General features: G+C 34.6%; 1 protein-coding gene across 10 annotated transcripts in view; it reads left to right on the top strand.

Moving 5' to 3' along the window:
- The window catches only part of CLCN3 (chloride voltage-gated channel 3), an 86,570-nt gene that overhangs the window by 52,904 nt on the left and 9,245 nt on the right, over positions 1-24,421 (top strand). For all 10 annotated transcript variants that reach the window (XR_011537719.1, XR_011537720.1, XM_008524904.2 and 7 more), the window contains 10 exons: positions 628-785; positions 6,132-6,231; positions 7,849-8,036; positions 9,016-9,138; positions 10,303-10,509; positions 12,045-12,125; positions 12,985-13,530; positions 16,084-16,270; positions 19,175-19,573; positions 24,113-24,329. Coding sequence is in view for 8 of the 10 variants with exons in the window: in XM_008524904.2 (XP_008523126.1) it covers positions 628-785; positions 6,132-6,231; positions 7,849-8,036; positions 9,016-9,138; positions 10,303-10,509; positions 12,045-12,125; positions 12,985-13,530; positions 16,084-16,270; positions 19,175-19,573; positions 24,113-24,329 (2,206 nt within the window). In the remaining 2 variants the exon portion in view is untranslated. The remainder of the gene's footprint in view (positions 1-627; positions 786-6,131; positions 6,232-7,848; positions 8,037-9,015; positions 9,139-10,302; positions 10,510-12,044; positions 12,126-12,984; positions 13,531-16,083; positions 16,271-19,174; positions 19,574-24,112; positions 24,330-24,421) is intronic.

Raw genomic sequence — 24,421 nt, 5'->3', positions numbered from 1 at the left:
CCAACACTAAACTCTAAGGACTGTCTTTTCTACTAGATGGAATTCATTTACATTTTTGACAAATAAAGTCGTAATTTTCAATTTATCAATTTTCTATAAGTCGTTATCTAACTTTGCAGAGTCTTTGTGCTAATCAATAGTAAATAGTAAATCAAACAAAAGTTCCCTTCCCCAGAACATCAGATGACTATTAGGCAGGCTTGTTTATTTATTCTGTTTTGCTGAGGAAGATTGGCCCTCAGCTAATATCTGTTGCCAATCTTCCTCTTTTTCTGTGTGAGCTGCCACGACAGCATGGCCACAGATGCATGGTGTAGGTCCACACCTGGGGACTGAACCCAGGCAACTGAAGTGGAGCATGCTGAACTTAACCACTAGGCGACCAGGGCTGGCCTAAGCAGGCTTAATTTTGATACTCTAGTGTGAATTTGAAAGGACATGCCATAATTTTTTGCCTTATTTCCAAGTTTTGGATAATTTTTATTAATACCTTCCTTCCTCTATTTTATTATAATCATTTCAAGTTATATTATTTCTTTATGAATTACTAATGAACTTCTAAGAAGGTTACGTAGTTCACCATTGTCTCTTATAAAACATACTCATCATTCCTTTTTTGCTTTGTAGGAACTCATTATACAATGACAAATGGAGGCAGCATTAACAGTTCTACACACTTACTGGATCTTTTGGATGAACCAATTCCAGGTGTTGGTACCTATGATGATTTCCATACTATTGATTGGGTGCGAGAGAAATGTAAAGATAGAGAAAGGCATAGACGGGTAAGTGTTTTCAGTAATTTTTAAAATTTAGTGCATAATTGGATCATTTAATAATATGTTTCTGCCAATGATCTCAGGCTACTAAAATATGTATTATACATTAAAGTATATTTAAGTTAACTTCTGCGTTTTATAAGTAATATATCTTTTTCTCTGTCTATGTAACTTTTTATTTTTAGTTTGTTTATACCTGGTATCTTTATGGAAAGGATTTGACATAGTTTAAAATCAAAGAAGTATAATAAGACAAAATAGGAAGGAAAGGGAAAAATGGCATATGAGTTGGGGGGAAGGTCAAGAGCCAAGTTCAAGATAAGGAAGTCAGCATGATTTTTGTCTTTGAGCAGCACAGCAGCTAAGGCAAAAGAGGAAACTTGTACATAATTCTTTTTATTCAAAAAGAAGAAACATATTGAGGAGATAGTTTTGTAGGGTTTTACTGTTTTCTTTTTTTTTTGAGGAAGATTAGCCCTGAGCTAACATCTGCTGCCAATCCTCCTCTTTTTGCTGAGGAAGACTGGCCGTGAGCTAACATCTGTGCCCATCTTCCTCTACTTTTTATGTGGGACACCTACCGCAGCATGGTTTGCCAAGCAATGCCATGTTTGCACCCACCATCCAAACCGGCGAACCCCAGGCCACTGAAGTGGAACATGTGCACTTAACTGCTGTGCCACTGAGTTGGTTCCTGCTGTTTGCTTTTATCCTTTTTCTCAGTTTTAAATTCTGAGGTATTTCTCAAATTCAGTTCTATGTATGGCATATTGAGTTTTGTAATGAATCAGTAATCAAAAAAAGAATGACTTTTACTTAAAAGTACAATTTATGGATCCTTTTCATTACTGATTGTGACTTACTGGTATAATATAATCCAAAAATAAATTTAAAAAAAGAGAGAGAAAAAAAATCTCTTTGAAAATAAAATTCCACTTCTAAAAGCCCCTTTATAACTTTGAGGCCTGAAATTTACTTGTCAATGAAAATAACTGCTTGTACAAATTAGTTATAATTTTCATATTAATGAATACATATATATTTAACCTAAAATTGGAATTAGATTATATTGTTTATGAAAAGTACAGCTTCTGAGATTCATCAGTCAGTATTTACCTTTTCTGGAAACATTATACATAGAGTATAACTGAAAATAAGACACAATGCCTGAAGTCAGTGTTCTAATCCAGCGATTTCTCAAAGTTTTCGTCTCAGATCCCTTTTAAACTATAAACAATTATTGAGGATACCTAAGGACCTTTAGTTTATATTGTTATATTAATTGATATTTACCGTATTAGATACTAAAACTGAGAAATTTAAAAAATAGTAATTAATTTAAGAGTAACAACAAATTCATTACATGTTAACATAAAAACATTTTTATGAAAAATGACTGTATTTTCCAAAATAAAAAATATGTAGTGAGGGAGTGGCATTGTTATAAATCTCATTATTATCTAGTTTAATAAAAGACTACTGGATTCTCATATCTGTTTCTGCATTTAGTCTGTTGTGATATGTTGTTTTGATTGAAGTATATGAAGAAAATCCAACCTCACACAGACACATGATTAGAAAAAAAGCTAGGAGTATTTTAATAACCTTTTTAGATCATTGCAGATTTTCTTCTTTGATACTCCACCAAAGTGACAAGTGGTATTTCTTAAAGATTAGTTGCAATATGTAATCTGAAACTGTATCAAAGAACTTTTGTCTTCTATTACATTAAAACCTGTTCTTCACCTTGAACTTTGAATGAATGATTTTGTAACTTCATGCAGTGAACATTGGGAAAATACTGATTTATTGATTTATGCAGTTCTTTTAAGTGTTGACACTTTTCATTATATAATCTAAAAAAAAATCACATTTATTAATATCAACACTAATCTCTTCAGAAAATCTTTAAGTGTTGGGAATCTGTCATCCTCACAGTGAAGTATACAAGTGTTCCAAAATTCTAATTTTTACTTGAAAGCTCAAATTCTCATTGGAAACAAATACACATGTATCTTACTGGAAGTGACAGGCCTACTTGGTTTGTTTTTGAGAAAATAAGTCTGAAAAACCATAGTTTGGTATCTTTCTTTCATTTAAAATGGTGTCCCATGTAAATGTCTAGTTCATTTTGCAACTCAAATCACGCAAATGCTTTTCCTTGAGACATAACATCATACTTCACTTTGCATCAGTAATGCTTTATATACACTTACATCATCACAGTAATATTAAAAAGACTCAATGATCAAGGCATAATAGTTTTTATTCCTTCATGAAAGACATTCTTAAGTGAAACTGGCATTTACTTATTTTTTTTCCCGGGATATGTGGCAGTGAAGAATGTAATGACTACAGTACATTTGGATGCCACTGTGTTGATTCGTGGTTAGGAGCCAGCAGTTTTATTGTTGCTTTTGCACTCACTGAGAAAATGTCAACACAGTGAAAAGGTCGCATCATGTTTTAGTATTATTATGAAAGTAGTTTTGACCTTGAAGACTCTTTGAGAAGGGCTCAAGGGACCCTCAGGGTGTCTATGGGGCACAGTATAAGAACCACTATTTTAAGCCTATGTGCCTAAATCAGACACATTATAAATCCTGTATCTTGTATGCTTGTTAGGTAAATACAATTGTACTTAGAAGTATATATATTTATAGATTCAGTACCATACTCAGGTTGGGGTTTAAATGGGTTTTAAAGTGAAGTAGTGTTATAATATCCATAAGACACCATATTCATAAAATTTTACAGAAAATTGAAAGTAAAAGAAACCAGAACACACCCCTCTTTTCTCTGATTATGAGAGTAGTCCACAGTCCTTGAAAAACATTTCAAATAATACAGCAATGTATGAAGTAGTCAGTAAGTGTCCTAACTAATCATCTCTTTGTAGATAAGTCAAATATTTTCAATACTTTGTGCTTATATAAACATAAAATTTTTTAAAGCTGGGAAATTCTACACATAGATGTTTCTACTTTGTTCTTAAAACATTAAATAAAAAAAAAACTTCCTATGTCAGTGCATATACCTACCTAATTCTTTTTTCCCCCTCAGCTTTTTAGTATACTTGTAGCTCTCCTACTCCAGATTATTTTCAAGCAAATCAACATTATATCATTTCACATATTACTGTTTCAGTATATTGCATAATGGTGGCAATCTAACTATCTTTCCTCTATTTTCTAGCTTGAATATTTCTATAAAGAGAACCTTCCCCATACCAATTATTTGGCTTCCCTGAAGTTAAGATAGTAGAGAAAAGGGAGAAAGTTTGAAGTCATATGATTCCCTAGCATCCACAAACTTGACCTCAGGGTTTTTGTTTGCTTGTTCAGTTTCTGTTTCTTTATCTTCATGCACTCATGGATTTAAACATAGTTGATGTGTTTTAATCATCGCAATTATTATCCTTATTGATGCCCATGTTATTCCATTTTTGACTACTGGGTGCTTACTTAGGTTGATGCCTGTGTCCTTTCACACATCCTTAGTAGACTTTGATGTATTCTTGGAAAACAAGATGATCCTAGCTCTTCTTACACATTTCCTGCACCAAACCTGGAGTCAGCCATTTCTCTAAGGAGCTCTGGTTCCTTTGAAGGAGAATGGTATATAGGCAGTTTGGGCACTAGAGGTACCTGTTGCTTCTGGGTTAGCCATTGTTTCTAGCCTCTTAAGTTTGTAGGAATCTTCTAATTTAAATTCAATACTATAGGACTTTTATTTACCATTTAGTTGTTAAATCTGCATCTCCTTTCAGCCATGCCAAAAATCTCAACATCACATACATAATCATTTGATTTATCTCACAACATACACACACAGCTATTTCAGAATAATATTACCAGCACTATCACTAGCAGTGTGACTACTGAAAAGTTTTAGTGTTTTCTTTTTTGACAATACTTTTTGTCCTTACTGTTTATCCCTCTAGTTACACATACAGATTACTTTGTTTTAAAGTCCCTGTCACTTCCAACCTATTTCCCTCCTCCTCTTTTAAGTAGTAATTTACATTTTAAATTTTATGGTTTATCCCTTTATTTTTTAAAATACAAACATATACTTGTATATGCTTATATACTTATATACTTATCTTTCTTAGGTATTGGTAGCAAACTATACACACTTTATCCACCTTGCTTTTTTCCCTGTATAACACTGCATCTATCTCATTTTTTAATGGCTGCAGAATTTTTCATTACATAGATGTACTTCAGTTTACTTGACAGATACTATATTGATAGATATTTAGATGACTTCCAAATTTTTACTTGATATTATCATTTTATTAAACATTAGTTATTCTTATTGAGAAAAAGTAACATGGGATTTAATTATTGTTTTTGAAAGAAATGACCTACATTTAATCCTAAAGAATGGTTAATATCTGTGATTGGTTACTTACTGTAATTGGTATAGAAGGAGTAAAACTGCCTCATTCAACTTAGAACTTACAGTCTTTTTAATGTGGCTTTATTTAAAATAGACTATATGTTTGAAATAGACCACATCATTGAATTCTAGCCATAGCCCTCCTGTGGGACAGTTGAGCACTGAAGTCCTAGGCTGAGAATATGACTTTTTAAAGCAGCAATCCTAGTAGAACAGAAGAGGTCTGGGCTAGTTAGGGATAGATTTAGAAGTACACTGTTACTAAGAGAGACAAGGCTTGCCTTCTTATGTCTTAGTAGAATGAGATCTAGAAATCAAATCTATTACTGTCTTGCTCATCTCACCTCCTTCACTGTATTCAGTAGAGGACATTTCTGCCTTACACAGTAATAAAAGAGAGCCTCTGGACCCTACCAATGGGATTCTAACTCTCCATACCTGAATATTTAGAGGCCCACAAGTTTTGGCAGCCCCTTTATTCACATGACTGTTCTACACTACATTTAAGGGCATGGTACTGTTATTCGGTGACCTTCCCTTTTAAAGAATATTGTAATCCACTTAACTGCTAGGACCAGAAAATGATCGGGAAATGACAGACAGTTCAAGCTATAATATCTTGTTTCTGTTAATATGAAAGATGTATACCAGCTAAATTTGATTCCATTTAAAACAGTCTAGGTCAGACTTTATGTGGTTTGTACACCCCTTACTCTCAAATTCTGAGGTTCTTGCTAAAAATACAGATCTCTGGGTAAACACTTGTCATATGCTTTACAGGTATAGCAGCTGTTGGACATGGTGATTCTGTCCCAAACTCATGTTTCCCATTTATTTAGTTTAGAAGGTACTGTTCCATGTATAGTAACTGAGGAAAATTGTTAAATTATAGAATTGTGACTTCTATTCATGGTTTGAAAAATGAAGCATAAACATTTCTAATTTCAGATCAACAGCAAAAAGAAAGAATCAGCATGGGAAATGACAAAAAGTTTGTATGATGCGTGGTCAGGATGGCTAGTAGTAACACTAACAGGACTGGCATCAGGTAAAGAAAATTTTTAATGCAATCCTTTTTTGGTTAGCAATAAATAGTTCTCCCTTCCTTCCCTTGGATTTTTAAAAGCATTTGTTTTGTTGCTTTCCTTCAAAAAAAATCTTAAGACTAGGAGGCACGGGGCCAGCCCTGTGGCCGAGTGGTTAAGTTCGCGTGCTCCACTGCGGCGGCCCAGGGTTTCGCTGGTTTGGATCCTGGGCGTGGACATCGCACCACTCATCAGGCCACGTTGAGGCGGCATCCCACATGCCACAACTAGAAGGACCTGCAACTAAGATATACAACTATGTACCGGGGGGATTTGGGGAGATAAAGCAGAAAGAAAAAAAAAGATTGGCAGCAGTTGTTAGCTCAGGTGCCAATCTTTAAGAAAAAAATAAAAAGACTAGGAGGCAGGAGGCTTCAGAATCTAGTCTTGGCTCTGTCACTTTAAGTATCTTTCCAATTTGGTGGTCTCTCTAGGCTTGGTTTCTGAATCTGTAAAAATGTGGTTTGGACCAGATGATAAATAAAGTATCTTTTAATTTTGACATCATGATAAACAGTTAATATTTATTGAATGTTTCCTATGTGTCATACACCATTCTAAAAGCTTTACATTTGTGTAAACCTCATGGCAGTCCTATGGGATAGGTGCTGTTTTCTCACCATTTTATAGATGAGGGGACTGGAGCACAGAGGGGTTAGGTAACTTGACTAAGGTCATGTAGCTAGTAAGTGGCCAAGCAAAAATTTAAATTTAGACAGTTTAGCTCAAGAGCCTACACTTTTAGCTACCATGCTATAGAGTGCCCACAAATTCCGTGTATGTGAGATTTTAAGAAACAGCAGTTGAAGATCTGAAAGCAAACATTAAGGACTGTTTTAATAACTTTCAGCTTCCACCATGGAAGATTATGTCTAGAAGAACATGAGGAAAATTAAAATTTGTGTGGACAATAGAGGGAAGTACTGATTGCTATGAACAAGAATTTTGTGGCCTCTGTGTATGTGACCCATTGATGTTTTTTATATGATGAGAAGGACCTGGATTTTGACCATAAATTTGTGTATTTTCGGTATTCTGTCAGTAAAATGATTTGATATATTTGATTTTCTGTGATTTAAGAAAAAAACTGAAAATCTGTCACAGTAACTCATTAATGCTGTAGGTTTTACTAATTATTTCAAATGGATATTAAATTTTAATGAGATTAAGGTCATTTGTAGATCTACTAATTAAGTTTCGGATTGAAACATACTAGCAAAAACTCTGACTTCAATAACCAGATTTGTGAACCTCCTCTCAGGTAGCTGACTTTGAAGATGTTTTAGCATCTTTTAAACACCTTTTTTTAAAACCACGGTTAATTCGAATGATGTAACTAGTTTTGATTTCAGAGAAAGAATAACAATTTTATTTTAAAGAATAGCTATTTACAGTTTTAAAAGGTAGTATAAAATTATTTATAGCTAAGATTTGAAAATCTTAAATTCTTATAATATTCCCTATGTAGCCCTTTATTTATAGGAGATCTTCCGCTTTCCTTGACCCTTTTAACTTGATAGTTTTTGACTCCCCAGAAGTGTCCTTTCTTTTTTTTTACCACCTCCAACAAATTTTTACAGGGGCATTGGCTGGATTAATAGACATTGCTGCTGATTGGATGACAGACCTCAAGGAGGGCATTTGCCTTAGTGCGTTGTGGTACAACCATGAACAGTGTTGCTGGGGATCCAATGAAACAACATTTGAAGAGAGAGATAAATGCCCCCAGTGGAAAACATGGGCAGAATTAATCATAGGTCAAGCGGAGGTAAGTCTTGCTTTGTCTTGAGATGAATTAATAATTGATATAGTGAAATGCATCTCCAATTCCTTTAATTATAGAATTAATCACATATTAAATGATTGCAACTGCATTGAAGGAAAAAAGAAAGAAATATAATAGGATAGAATGGAAACCATGAGAATACGTTGCAGCAAGTATCTCAAGACAGTCTTGTATTAGTTAACTATGTAATCACGTATGTGTCTACTGGGTTATGACGTAAAATATATTTCTTATTGTAGAAAAGAAATGCAGTAAGATCTGTGTAACCACCAAAAGTTAATATGAAGTCAAATTTATTAAAACTGCTTAATATATTCCATTACAACTGTTCAGGAAGTATGAATTATCAAAAAGTTTAGTAAATAAGCCTACTAACTGGAGATATCTTTAAGAAATCTATAGATCTTTCTTTGTGGCATTACAGTATTTAAATGATTATTTTCCTATTCCTGATGTTCTATAATGAAGAACATTTTACAAGTTAGAATATTATATAATATATATATTGTTACACAATCATGTAGATGTTTTAAAATTTTTTTAATGGCTGAATTTTAGAGCTAAAAAAAATATATTTGCTGGTAAGACAGGCAGTGTGCTGTTTCTCAATTGATCTTCAGGAGAATTACAGCAGAATGAAATCTGAGTGAGAATGCAGTTTTCTCTTCATCAACTGTTTTGATAAAGTAGGCAGAGATTGAAGTATAGCTGAGATTCTTGGCAAGAAGACTTAGGGATCAGGATAAAGCTAGGAAAAACATTAAATATATTAAGGCTTCTTGGTATTTATATGAATATGTTTTTGGATTCTACTTAAATATTTTGTTCATATAAAGCTTTTATTATTGTGGAAGTAAACCAGGAGCCCTTTACAAGTTTTACCCAAGTCTTATGTGGAAAGCACTTGCATTAGAGGTGCACTGTAAATTAAATTCATGCTGTTGAACTATTTGCTTTTTAGGGTCCTGGTTCTTATATCATGAACTATATAATGTACATCTTCTGGGCCTTGAGTTTTGCCTTTCTTGCTGTTTCCCTGGTAAAGGTATTTGCTCCATATGCCTGTGGCTCTGGAATTCCAGAGGTAAGCCATGCAATATTTAGTATCATTAAACATTTAGTATTTGTTATGATGCTTATCTTTTTGCTTTTCGGGGAAAAAGTAGTTTTTTTTGGGGGGAAATGGTTTGTTTGTAAAATGAAGTAGAAAATTTTAAAATGTAATCTGATTGTAGACATCTTTGGCAGAAATTCTTTTCCCATAGTCATTTCCTCATTTCCTGTGGAAGTTGATTTGTTTTTTCTCACCACTAATTTAGCACATGACTAGACAAATATCAGAAGACTTGATTAACCACCAAGAACCTGGAAAAAGATCTGTGGGCTAAAGTTCTTGGATGGATTCATTGATGTGTGCTGTTATGAACCTGATTTGAATACATTCATTCTCTTTCTATAACTGTCTTGTAGTTAGATAAATTAATAATTTTTGAATTTGGCAGATAATATTTATAACCATTTTATACTTTAAAATAAACGTTTGATCACAGTGAGTCAACAGTACCAACTTTTGGGTTTTATTTTTTATCAACAATAATTTAAAGGAGAATATACTTAGGATTGAACATGATGTGAACTCATTTCTTTCCGCTTTTTATTTTTGTGTCTTAAGTAAATTACCAGCTTTTTCTAGTGCATTTCTTTTTAAAACAAAATTGTAGCGATTTTAAAGGCTGTGTTAAAAATATCTTTAAGAAGGAGCAGTATCTCGCAGTATTTAGCAGTTGTTACTCATCCTTATTGATATATAGGAAAATATTACACATATTTACAGTGCTCTGAGAAGGCATAATATCTTTATTTCTGACATAGAGTGTCCAAAATGTATTTAACTATCTTATATTTCTACAGCTGAAGTATTCAAATTTGCCTTTTCCTGGTTATGTAATTATAACTCTTGTATTAATGTCTGTATTCCCTTTAACATGGCCTCATATTTTAGTTTTGTTCAGGAAGTAGGATTGCTTTCTATCTGTAGTTGGAAAGAGAATTAGAATATGATACAGATTTATTATATGTAGCATAATAGTTAAAGCTTTTGAAAAACTGACTGTGAATTGTTCCATAGTCCACCAAAATTTGCAAGATGGTTTCTTGAGTAAAACAAGACTTAAATTAGTCACTTAAATTAGTTAACGTTCTCATTTTTCTTAAAGGAAATTAGACTGACTTAATCTTTCCTTTGTAGATTAAAACTATTTTGAGTGGATTCATCATCAGAGGTTACTTGGGAAAATGGACTTTAATGATTAAAACCATCACCTTAGTGCTGGCTGTGGCATCAGGTTTGAGTTTAGGAAAAGAAGGCCCCCTGGTACATGTTGCCTGTTGCTGTGGAAATATCTTTTCCTACCTCTTTCCGAAGTATAGCACAAATGAAGCTAAAAAAAGGGAGGTAAGTGTCTTTTGTAGTTTATTTGACAGACAAAATATCTGTTATATAGACATATCAGTGAAGAACTTCCTAGTGTAAAGATCACATTTTAGTTTTTACTTTTTGGATAAATTCTGTATTCAGGTTAGAAATTTAACATGAGATTGTTCATGCTTTCTTTCCCGTTTTTGAATAATCTCTAATTTGTCTAGAATCCATCCCCAGTGCTGTGCACTTACTCCTATATTTTAGAGAAGTTTTACATAGATTACCTGGTGTCCATTGGTTTCAGTTGAATTTCACAAAGGTCTTTCCATTTGTTTTTGCTTTGCCTTACACCTTTCTTCCTCTGAAGTATTTCCCAGATGTAACTGTTTTTACTCTTATTTCTCACTGTGGGTGTTTCTCCAGGGTTGGGAAATCTCAACAGTTGTGTTTTCCTCTGGAGAAAGTGTCTAGTGCCAATGGAAATGGTGTGTCATCTGCAGAGAGCTATTCTTCACCATGGGGAAGTTCTGAGGGCCTTTAGGACCTTCTGAGATTTAAATCAGAGATTCGCATGAAAGGGGATAAAGGAATTCCTCTTTATTCAGCTCTTTAGGGCAATTTCCTTTACCATTTTTGTAGACCAGCCTGAGATCTTCCAGGAGACCTTTGACTTTATATATTATGGCGTTCCCCTGATGTTTCTAGATTGCTCTCGATCTTTTTTAGAAGAAAAGCAAGCTCCTGAGACCTTTTGTATTAGCTCTAGCCCAGTCCCTTCCTGTTTCCCAATCTAATCTGCAGCCCTAGATGATACAGAGCTCTTTGCATTTTTAAGGTATGATATTTGTATATCTCATTAAATATTGAGAACTCAAGGGTCTTTGGCCCTAGCACAGGACCTTTCATCCTATAGTTTTTTATAATATAACGATGAAAGTAGAATATTTTTATCAAACTATTTAATTCTTCAGTTGAAGAGTTGATGAGACAGTATCGTAAACAGTAGCCACTGTTTGTGCTTTCGGAATGAGGCTCCCCAATTGGCAGTAGCAGTATTTTCAGAGAACTTAGGGTAGTGAAAATATAGGGAAACAATAGATTTTAAGGTCTCTGTATATTTTGCTAGGATTTGAAATAGAATAATGATTGATGATGGAAGCAGTCCAGCTCTAAAATCTGAAGAAATGATATCCTACTTAAAAACAAACAACTTTCCCTCCCAAACCCCAGTTACCACTCTCTCCACTGGTCTTTACAAACAAGCATCTTGAAAGTTGTCTGTATTCACTGCCTCTTCTTCTTTACATCCTATTTACATTAGCATATCTCACACAAATGGGTTTTTTTTTCACTGAATATTGAATATATGAATGACCTTTCAGTTAAAGCAGAAGAGAAAAAAAGAATCTTTTTAGAAGAAATAAATATTTACCTTTGCTTGGGGAGGAGGAAGACGTACAAGTTGAATTCAGAAGAGGCATTTTGAAAATTTGAGTAACATAAAGAATTTTTATTTGGTATATTTGAATTTATAAGAACATATAAAAGAAACCACATCTTCTTTTTAGGTGTTATCAGCTGCTTCAGCTGCAGGTGTTTCTGTGGCTTTTGGTGCACCAATCGGAGGAGTTCTTTTTAGCCTGGAAGAGGTAGGTGAAAAAATACAGCAATTAAAATTATGTATAATTACCATTACAAATATATTTTTAAGTTTTCAAATTTATTTTCATAAAGTTGTTTTTCACTCATTCTTGCATAAAAAGTAATATACTATGTTTTTTACCTTGAGAAAAATTTTTTAAAAAATATTATGTATAGTGATTATTTAAAATTTAACTTAGTTGACATATTTAAAAGTAAACAGATATGACCTTGACTTAATAGAAAATAGTTAAAATAATCTACCCCATTGGCGAAATTATAGCCGTGTTTTTATTTTAAAATTTTTAATCAATTCCTAAATCGTCTTTGTTTTTCTTGCGGGATTATTTCTGTTGCAGTTATTGCTGTTTAAGGAAATAATTTTAGTCACGTCAGTGAAATATTCTGTTTTTGTTTTCTCATTGGTGTGTAAGATGTTTTACACATTTACACGAAAATGTGACTAGGAATGTTTTAAAATTTACTTTTCCAGTTTGTGTTCTTTTCTTCTTTTATCTTTAATATAGAAGAGACAAATTGAATACTCCTTTGTGAGCTAAAGGAGTTAGTGATGGTGCATTTATTCTTATCTGCCATGAATAAGTTGGAGGTGAAACTCATTTTGAAAATAACAATGCTAGGTATTTTAAATACTTATTAGACATTTATGATCAGTTGATATTGTGACTTTGTAATGATGTGATAGCCAAAGTTAATAAAACGTCAGTATTTTTCTTACCACAGTAAAGTCCATTATATGTAAATTCTAGCTGCAATAAAATTTAAAACTATGATATTTACCATTCAAGTTATAACATATCAGAGACATAAAATTATAGCATTAATTTTTGTTTCCCTTCTTTTTAGGTTAGCTATTACTTTCCTCTTAAAACTTTATGGAGATCATTTTTTGCTGCTTTAGTGGCTGCATTTGTTTTGAGATCCATCAATCCATTTGGTAATAGCCGTCTGGTCCTTTTTTATGTGGAGTATCATACACCATGGTACCTTTTTGAACTGTTTCCTTTTATTCTCCTCGGGGTATTTGGAGGGCTTTGGGGAGCCTTTTTCATTAGGGCAAATATTGCCTGGTGTCGTCGACGCAAATCCACCAAATTTGGAAAGTATCCTGTTCTTGAAGTGATTATTGTGGCAGCCATTACTGCTGTGATAGCCTTCCCTAATCCGTACACTAGGCTCAACACCAGTGAGCTGATCAAAGAGCTTTTTACAGACTGTGGTCCCCTGGAATCCTCTTCTCTTTGTGACTACAGAAATGACATGAATGCCAGTAAGATTGTTGATGATATTCCTGATCGTCCAGCAGGCCTTGGAGTGTATTCAGCTATATGGCAGTTGTGTCTAGCACTCATATTTAAAATCATAATGACAGTATTTACTTTTGGTATCAAGGTAAGTGCTAATGTGAGGTGATATTTAAGTAATCTTAGTATGTTCAAAACTTGTATGTGGAAAGAAATGAATTTTTTATCTAAAGGTGGTTGTTTCATAAATGTGGGCTGGAAAAGTTCTTATCTTTTGGGTTTAATTTTAAGTTAGGAAAAAGGAATTTCTTAGGATATATTGTTGAGCATGGTATCTGTTGTTATTTACCCCAAAACCTAGCAGCTTAAGATAACTACTTACTTTGGTCTTGATATTGGGTCAGTAATTTGGGAAGGGACTCAACTGGGTATATTTTGCTTGCAGTCTTTCATATGGTTGTCATCAGACATGGCTAGGGCTGGTCATCTCAAAGACATTCATATGTCTAGCACCTGGGCTGAGAAGATTCACACGACTAGGGCTGGAATATCTGGGCTCCTGGAACATGTCTCGCTCTGGTTTGTCCAGTGTGGTGGCCTCAAGGTAGTTAGATTTCTTACATAGTAGCTCATGGTTCCAAAAGCAAGTGTCCCAAGAGGACTGTTTCTGTTTGCCAGAGAAGTCATGCAGCATGCCTTCTGTTGCGTTCTGTTTGTCTAGGCAGACACCAAGACCCACCCATGTTCAGGGGGAGAAACATACACTCTACCTGTTAGTGGGAGGAGTGTCAGAGAGTTTGTGATCATGTTTTAAAACTACTTATATTAGTTTCCTATTGCTGCTTTAATAAATTACCACAAACTTAGTGGTTTAAAACCACACAAATTTATTATAGTTCTAGAGATCAGAAGTCCAAAATGGGTCTCACAGGGCTAACTTCATGTTGTTCACAGGGATTTATGGAGGTTCTGTGGGGGCATGGAAGGTCCATGTTTTTTTCCTTTTCCAGCCTTCTAGAGGCCACCCACATTCCTTGGCTCATGGCCCCCTTCTTCCATCGTCAAAGCTAACAATGGCTGGTCAAGTCTTTCTTTCATCTCATCATTCTGACACTAACTCTTCTAAATCCTTCTTCCTCATTTATAAAACCTTTGTGATTACCTTGGGCCCACCCAGATAATCCAGGATAATCTCCTGCTGTAAAATCTGCTGATTAACAACCTTAGTTCTATCTGTACCCTTAATTCCTCCGTGCTGTGTAAGATAATGAATTCACAGGAATTAGTATATGGATATATTTGGGGAGCCATTGTTCTGCCTACAATATCACTATAGGATGTTAGCTTGAAAGGACATTGTAGACTCAGAGTTAAATTACTTGGCCTTTGGACGCCATGCCTTTTTTCATCAAAGATTTAAGGCAGCTAGGTCTTATTCCCTGGGACATTGCTTTTTGAATTTACAAAAGTTAGAATAACATTCATTAGTTAGTGATTTGCCAGTAAATATTCTCTTACATGACTGTTAGTGATAGGAGGAATCAGATGTCTGCTAATCCTTGTTCTTTAAGTTATTGCACCTGTAGTTCATGTAATTGTTAATATTCGCTAGTGCTTTCACAGATGTAAATTATATAGAATAACAGCTTAATTTCAATCAAATTGGAGTGGTGTTAGTTTTTGAAATACAGTCTCTCTCTTTCCGTAGTCCTCTGTGTTCAGTCCACTGGGTATAAGAGTTAAATAATAGAGAAACCTTGAAGTTTTACTTTTTTTTTTTCCTTAGTGAATTGAGTTAAAGGAGCTGTTAAAGCTCCTGTTTCTACAGTAAGTTGATTTTCTGTAAATCCCAACTTTCTCTCCCTCAGTTGAGCTACAGGAAGCCGGAGGCAGTTGGTAGGCCTTTATTAAGTCCACATTACTCTGCCCTGGCTGAAGGATCCTATCTGGCAGGAGAGTATAAAACATATTTTGATCCCTTCTATTTGGATATCCTTTAATGATCCTGATATGCTCTTCAACTTGCCATCATTTTGTACTTGTCTTGTTTCATATCCAGAACAGTTTAGAACTATTAGTCTATGGATAGTCTTTAAATGATCTTGCCTAAGGTGTTTACTGTCTCTATTATCCTCATGAAATTTGATCAATAAATATTTTTCTCCTTTTAATTACTTTTTGTATATATCTCACTAAAAAAAATTAGGGAACCTGATAAGATTGCCTGCTTTACTTTGTCCCACTTACAAGGAATAGTATGCAATATTTCCATCATTTGATAAACAACAAGTATGTAGGAAGGACATAATCTTGGAGTAAAGAACAGTACTTCAAACTGAACTGATTTAGTTTTATGAAATGATTCATAATGTCCCCCACCCCCCATCCCATTTCACCATGGACTAATGAAAGTTTTGTTAGGGCCTGGCATTTACGAACAGTGAGATAAAGGATAAATAACCCTTGGGTTATTTTCCCTTTGGCCTAGAGAATGTGGTTTGTTATTTTGTAACTGAATTCATAGAATTGTTAAGATACTGCTATAACTAGATTTTGCTAGTTTTATTTGTAATAGAATTTTGCTATAGTATAAATAAAATGTGAAAAGAATCAAAGTGTTGGAAAGAAATCCACAAAATGTAGGTTTCAAGCATGTAAGCAGAGGATCTCTGTCTCATTAAACATTCTGTTTTTGTTATAGGTTCCGTCAGGCTTGTTTATCCCCAGCATGGCCATTGGAGCGATTGCGGGAAGGATTGTGGGGATTGCAGTGGAACAGCTTGCATATTATCATCACGACTGGTTTATCTTTAAAGAGTGGTGTGAGGTTGGGGCTGATTGCATTACACCTGGCCTTTATGCCATGGTTGGTGCTGCTGCATGCTTAGGTAATGTAACTGTCTGTCTGTATATGGATGTTTGTAAGTCTGAGAAAGAAGAGAGCGAGTGAGAGCGTGCTCATGCTTAATTGGTGGGGTGGGTGTAGGGGGAGGGAGGGTACAGGACAGCAATGAAACATTACTACTCATATGGTATTATGCAGCACTAGTTTTCATTTCACCTGCCTGTGAACATTTGTTACTGCAAAAATTTAATAGTAGTTAGTGTCTTTTTAATATCTTGTAATACATTATGACAGAAAACATCTCTGTACAACATAGACTTTGAATCCTGTCCCAGGAGATTTTTGGTTTTTTTATTATCAAGGATCTTGGCTTGCCTATGACAGCTATGTCATGGTTCCTAAGATTAGCATACTAACAAAGCTTCAGAATAGCTTTACTCATGGTTTCTAATGATTTCTTCTTAGCCTTAGTAAAAGATTTCTTTACTGGTCCTCTTCCATTTAAGGTGCATTTGTAACAGAAAGAGAAACAGTAACTACTGTTTTAATGAAAAGAAAAGCAAAAATATCTACATTAAATACTTGAGTTGGGGCTGGCCTGGTGGTCAAGTGGTTAAGTTCACGTGCTCTCCTGGTTCGGATCCTGGGCACGGACCTGGCACTTCTCATCAGGCCATGCTGAGGCAGTGTCCCACATAGCAGAAGTAGAAGGACCTACAACTAGAATATACAACTATATACTGAGGGGCTTTGGAGTGAAGAAGAAGGGAAAAAAAAAGATTGGCAACAGATGTTAGCTCAGGGATGATCTTAAAAAAAAAGTTTAAAAAGAAATACTTGAGTCTATTTATTGTCCTCTTGGATGTGAAAAATAGTTATTTCTTGTTATATTTAAAATAGCTAAATTTTGGGTATAATATTTAATAATACTTGGTATTTTGTTCAGTGAGTCAAAATTGTATAAAGTGATTATTGATCTTCGAAAGTGTAATATCAAATGAAAGTTTAGGACAGAATCATTTTCATCAAAGTAGCAAGTATTTATCAAGTCTCCACTTTCTGTTTAGCACTGTGCTAGGTGCAGTGAGTGATACAAAAAGAAGGATAGGACATGGGCCAAATTCAGCTATCAAGTTGAGGAGACATGACCAACTCTGAGAAGACAATATTGAGCAATATGTAATGATTATGTAGAGTACTGACTCTATGAAAATTGTAGGACTCTAGAGGAAAAAAGAGCTGAAGTAGTTCAGGTAGGATAGAACATGAGCTTTATTGTAAAAGATTAGTGGAATTTAAAGAAGACTGCTGAAGAACAGAATAATGGGAAGACAAAGGAACTGGGATAGGAATAAATTTAGTATTCCTGGGGCTTTGAAGAAACTGACAATATTGAAGTAGAGAGTACAGTTTGGATAATTTTGGGAAATGAAGTTGGATTGGTGAGGAGGAGCCAGATTATGAAACGGTGATGATTGATATCAGGATGAATTTGTATTTGGAATTGGTCAGATCTGTGGCAGAGTTGTGGCCTTGATGACTTTGGGAAAGTTCCTTTACTTCTTTTAATTTTTGTTTTCTTATCTTTAAAGTGGAAATAATAACCGCTTATCTCCTATAGTTGTTTTGAGGATTACATGAGATAAAATGCATGTAAAGCTGTTAGCACAGTGCCTGGTAAAATAAGTGTTTAGTTAAAAAAAAGAGCCTTCGTAAACTGACTAGGACATACCTGGCATAGCGTAGATACGTAATATATAGTAGGTTCTTTCTCCCTTCTATTTTTAGGTTAAAAAACAAAGGAAGAGTTTAAGCTTAATACATTATGAACTGGCGAGCCCTGGTAGGTTTTTGAGCAAAGGAGCAACATGGTGAAAGTAGTACTTAGGAAAGATTAACCTGGGATCATGGCTTAAAAAGTGGATTGAAGGTAATGGGGCCTGGAGTCAAGGAGGTAAGATAAAACAGTATTAAAATTAAGGAACAAAGTCTTGAAGGTCTGGACTACGTTGATAATAGTGAGAATATTGAGGAAAGGACATATAGATAGATATTTTGCAGAGCAAATCAGATAGGACTAGGTGAGAGTCTAGGTGTTGGGATAAAGTAAAGGGATGAACAAAGATTGCCTATCTGGGTTGTCAGGAAGAATGTGGTGCCCAGTGTTCAATTCAGGGACGTTGGAATGGGGAACTCTTTGGCGAAGAAGATGAGTATGGTTTTAAGTGTGTGGTGTTTTCTGTGACAGTGGGTCATCCCAAGTTTTCTAGAGTTTGAAACGAGACAAGCACAACAGTAAGATAAGGTATGCATAGTTGGAGACGTAGGACAGATGCAACAGTAGGTGAAGAGATGTGGATTAGGGAGGCATCAGCTTAGAGATGATAGTTCAGAATGATGATTTGGGTAAATGAATAGATGAGTTTTTGAAGGGAGGGGTTATTATACTGTAACGTAAATCACAAGCCATCAAAATATTTTACTCTTTTTGGAAAGATTTAGAGAAATGTATTAAATTAATATTCTACCCACATATGAGTTTAATTGTAAATTGATAGTAAACAAGATAGCTATGATATGCTTCACCACATTCCTTAAGAATTACTAATAAGCTTTTATAAGGGTGAAATTATGTCTTTGCTAGAGCAGTGAACCAAAATGGCAAACTTGGTTTAGTTGGTCAACTGTGATTTTTTTATGTGACGTAGACAGGTTTTGAAATGTTATTTTAATAGGCTTCTTGTGTTATAAACAAAAAAGATTGGTGTTTCTCTAGATCTTATTAAAATAGAGATAATTATCCTAAAAGAGAAGTAATAGTTTTTGATGATAATCCTCTCCACTAAGTTCTGTTTACAATTTGTGTTCAATTACCTAGTGCAAAAATTCTACTAACGTGTGGATGAAGACCCTGTACTTCCTGACCAGTGGTGCTTATTTTTTTCAGGTGGTGTGACACGGATGACTGTCTCCCTGGTGGTTATTGTTTTTGAGCTCACTGGAGGCTTGGAATATATTGTTCCCCTTATGGCTGCAGTAATGACCAGTAAATGGGTTGGAGATGCCTTTGGCAGGGAAGGCATTTATGAAGCTCACATCCGGTTAAATGGATACCCTTTCTTGGATGCAAAAGAAGAATTCACTCATACCACCCTGGCTGCTGATGTCATGAGACCTCGAAGGAATGATCCTCCCTTAGCTGTCCTGACACAGGATAATATGACAGTGGATGATATAGAAAACATGATTAATGAAACCAGCTACAATGGCTTTCCTGTCATAATGTCAAAAGAATCTCAGAGATTAGTGGGATTTGCCCTCAGAAGAGACCTAACAATTGCAATAGGTACCCTTTTAAAAAAATACACGCATGTATACATCTATATATATTGATATTTAGATATCTAGGTAGATACATATAGCTATATAATAGATATCTGGAAGAAAGGAAAGCAGTAAAATTTAATTGGTTGGGTTTGTGGGAGCAAGGGATATATTTTATGTCCCTTAAAATCTTATGTGCTTATGGAATGGAATTTTTTCTTTGGTGGATTGTTTTCATACTAAATATAGTTTTATCTTTTGATTTGGCATTCTTTTCAGAGACTGGAGTCAGATTCTTTTTTTCCCCACACAGAGAAGCCATGTTAAGTTGATATTATTTATAATAGCATGTAGTGTGATGCCTTAACAAGTGCCAGGGCAGCAAGCTAAATATATTCTTGTATTTAATAAAGTTAACTTATTTGAATACAAGTTGAATGCAAAATCTTCATCGATCTGTTTCGTATCAGAATCACAATGTTTTGCTTTTTCAGTTTTTGGATTTAGATTTACAATATTAACTTGTAATATCTAGTTTAAAGTGAAAGTCATTGAAATTTTATTTTGGGTCAAACACTAGGTTGAAAAAGTCCTATTGTATTTTGTGCTGACATTCCTGAAAATATGGTTTAAAGACATTAGCCATACTACATTATTTCTTAGAGAGAAACTTTTTCTGAGGAGGAAGTAATAGTGTTCCTCCAAAATTTATTTTTTCCCATACCTTATATTTCTGCAGTATTGGTGAGGGGCCCAGTAAAGCTTCTAATCCTTTTCTACACAATCTGACTCCTCTCCCCACAATCCCCAAAGGTAATGGAGGATATTTTCATCAAGCCATTGCTTTGATACTCCCTAGTTTTTAGTATAGGACCTTGAGCTGACAATGTCAGTTATTTGGGCTGATCCCAAAGGTCATTCCTGTGAGCCCATCATCTCCCTTCCAACTTACGTCTATGGCCATTGCAAAAGGGTTGTAATTCTTTCAATTCTTGTGCCATTTCAACAGGGAAGACTAGACAGTGTAGATGAGAGGGAGTGAGTTCTCAAATCAGATGGAAACTCAGTTTACAAGAGCTATTAAAGCAAAAAAAAGAAAAAAAGAAGAAGAAAGAAAAGAATCTACAGAAAATATCCTGTTCAGTTTAGGAGAAGGCTACATACAGCTTTGGAAGATTTTTTTCAAAGACTAGTAATCCCATCATTCCAAGGTTTGCTTTAAAGTTGCAAGAGTGGGCAAAGTGTATGGTCAGACGTGGCTGTGTTCAAGTGTTTCAGTTTCTCAGCTATTACCATGGCCGAACCTATAGTCAGAGAAGAATTTCATAGTTTAGATTCCCATTCTTTAGGTTTTAATGGTAGCCATCCAAAGAAAAGAAAAAAATCAGAATTTTGGCATTTACATGGAAATTTAAAGGAAAAAGGCCAGGTTTTTAAAAGATACAGAAGAAAGTGGTAAAATTAAGAATTATTCAGGGGAGGCCCCATGGCTGAGTGGTTAAGTTCACGTGCTCTGCTTTGGTGGCCTGGGGTTTGCCGATTCTGATTCTGGGTGTGGACCTACGCACCATTCATCAAACCATGCTGTGGTGGCGTTCCACATAGAGGAACTAGAATGACCTACAACTAGGATATACAACTATGTACAGGGGCTTTGGGGAGAAAAAATAAGAATTATTCACATCCCCACTGATTTTCTTGATATATTTGTACAGCTTTTGTTACAATCTTGAGAAATAGAAATTGGGATAGCAGATAATGTTGGTTTAATGAATTTAGAGATACTTTTATATGTGAGGTATCAAATCATGTCATCAGAAATGTTGGTCACACGATGACTTTTTAAACACACTCTAAATATTTACCTACATATATTTTTCTGACGTTTAAGTTTTTGAATGGGAAAAATAGGCCTGTATGCTGTTTTGTATATATGTATAATATATAAAATATAATATGTAATTTACATATATTTACATAAAATACTTCATAGAAGGACAAAAAAGAATGCTTGAATAGGTGATAAGCTATGTACTGTATCCAGAGATGGGAAAACTCAAGATTTTAAAAGAACAGTTTTCCCCAAATTTGTTTATAAACTCTGCATGTTAATTATTTCATTTAAAAAAACTTTTTATTTTATGTATAGATAGTACATTCACATAGTTCAAATTCAAGATAAAAGTATATAGTGGAAAATCTCTGTCACCCATGACCTCATAGTTACCAGTCTAACTCCATAGGCAGCCATCTCCTTGGTTTCCTCTGTATTCTGTAGATATTATTATATGCTTATATAAGTAAGTATATATATATTATTTTCTTCTTTTTTTTTTTTCTACTGAGGAAGATTAGCCATGAGCTAACATCTGTTGCCAGTTCTCCTCCACTTTATATGTAGGTCACGACCACAGCACAGCTGAGGAGTGGTATAGGTCTGTGCCTGGGATCCAGCCCTGCAAATCTGGGCCACCAAAGCAGAGTGAGCCGAACTTAACCACTATGTGGCAGGGCCAGCCCCTGTATTTTCCTCTTTTTGAACAACTTATATCATGCTATCCAGTACATGATGTTCTGTTTCTTATTTTTTTCACTAAACAATGTTTTCTTGGACATCTTCCCAAATCAGTTTGTAGAGTTTCCTCATTTTATTCTTTTACAGCTTCATAGTATTCCATTGAGTAGATGTACCATGGGATACATCATGATTTTTGAAGTTAGTTCCCCACTGATGGACATTTAAAATGTTTCCAATCTTTTGCTGTTATAAAAATTGCTGCCTCATATATTTGATAACCTCATGTAATTGGTATTTTGCCCATGTGCAAATGTCGGAAAATTACTAGAAGTGGACTTGTTGGATCAGAGAGTAGGTACATTTGTAGTTTTGTAAGATATTTATAAGATATTTTCAAACTGTATCAAGTAGTGGTTATACCATATACTCACACTAGCAGTGAATGATAGTTTACTATGTTAAAGTTTAGTCTTTTTCCATAAGTTTTGAGAACTTAAGCCCTTGAGAAATATATTAATATATTAACATGAACAGGAAAAATAAAACATACAAACTTAGGGAGAGGGGAAGACAGATAATTTTGTATTAATGATTAGAGGTAAAATTCATATTTACTTTAGGAAATTTTGTGTTATAAAAGAACCACTCCCATTCACTTTTAAAAATAATGTCTGAATTGTACCAGAAAATGAAAACTATGATGATATTTTCTGCTTCAAAGGTCTTTGAATGAATGGCATTCAAAAAAGTTGTTTTTTTCAGGGAAAAAAACAAACCAGCAGATGTCCTGGCATTTTTGATTAGTTTAATTAATAACTTTTTTCTAAAATTTTATGAAATTTATTTTATTATCAAATGTTTATTTAAACAGTTTCTCAGCATATTTTCATTTATGATCTAATATTCAGTATTTTAAGGTGTTTAAGATTGATGGTTGGGGTTAGTTTTAACTCAGAATGTCTGTCATACACTCTAACAATATTTGCACTCCACCATTCACAGGTCATTAGCAGATGCTTCTATGGGCTAAAAGCAACTCAAGGAGCATTATTCGGAAATCATTTATGTCAGTTGCTAATGGTCTCTCTTCTTTTCCATGCCTTTGAAGATGGTGTAGGAACTTCTAGCCGTTAGAACTTCACTTAGTGCCTTCCTACTTGAACATGTTACAACACAGTTGGTCAGAAGGAGTACAAAGCATTGCAGTATTTGTTTATGAGCTGTCTATGTTTATCTGCTTCTCAATTTAGGACTGATGCTTATTATTTTTGCTTAAATATTTTTGTAGCAAAATTCATGTTTAAAATATGTTCACTATAACCAATACAATATTTGTACACAGTTTTGATTTCATACTAACTCAGAATAGAAACATAAAGCTGACTTTTTGCCTTTATATTCTCTCCACTTCATGGGTTTCCTTCTTCCTATAGTCACTCTTCTTCCTCTGCAGTTTTCTGCATCTTTGCCACTACTTGTCTAGCACGTTCAAAGGTGGGAGTGGAAGTAGGTAGCAGGACAGAGGCGTTTGAAGCAGAGCACACTGGAGCGGGGAGATTAATAGAGCCTTTGCAGATAAAACCCCCCAAATCAGTCTGTGTCCATTGTGTGTAATTGTAGTTTCAGCTCACCTGGTAATGCTCATGACTCACAGAGAATTAAACTATAACATTAGAAAAGACAAAAAACTAGCTAATCACAGAGGTGGAGTACACAACATAGTCAAAGTAAGGGTGACACTCTCTTTAGTCCCACCTCCAATGCAGGATAAGTGACACTTAGCACAGACAGGTGTCATTCGATCATGAATTCCTTTAATAAATTGTGCCCTCATAATTTGCAAAGGTTTTAATTTTCTCAAGTGTAAGAAATTGCTAAATGCTTTTCAATTGATTCCTTTCTTGGTGAAGAAGATAGGGAAAAATGAAGGGACCAAAAGTCATGGGATACATTTATTTATTTTTTTTATCTCTGAATAAGAATGTTGCCCTTAAAACAAAACCTATCGATTTTTAATTTTTGGTCTTCTCTATCTCTCTTCAGAAAGTGCCAGAAAAAAACAAGAAGGTATCGTGGGCAGTTCTCGTGTGTGTTTTGCACAGCACACCCCATCTCTTCCGGCAGAAAGTCCTCGGCCGTTGAAGCTTCGAAGCATTCTTGACATGAGCCCTTTTACAGTGACAGATCACACCCCAATGGAGATTGTGGTGGATATTTTCCGAAAACTGGGTCTGAGGCAGTGCCTTGTAACTCACAATGGGTAAGTTTGGTCAAAGAACCTCAGTTCATTTACGAGAATTTATGCTCCTTTTTAGTAGAATTCATCTATAGTTGTTAGGAGAAAGTGTGAGT

This window comes from Equus przewalskii, chromosome 2, assembly GCF_037783145.1.
Source record: "Equus przewalskii isolate Varuska chromosome 2, EquPr2, whole genome shotgun sequence".
In the NCBI taxonomy this organism is placed as follows: domain Eukaryota; kingdom Metazoa; phylum Chordata; class Mammalia; order Perissodactyla; family Equidae; genus Equus; species Equus przewalskii.
Note: the sequence above shows the minus strand (reverse complement) of the source record. Positions and strands in the feature narration are given on the sequence as shown.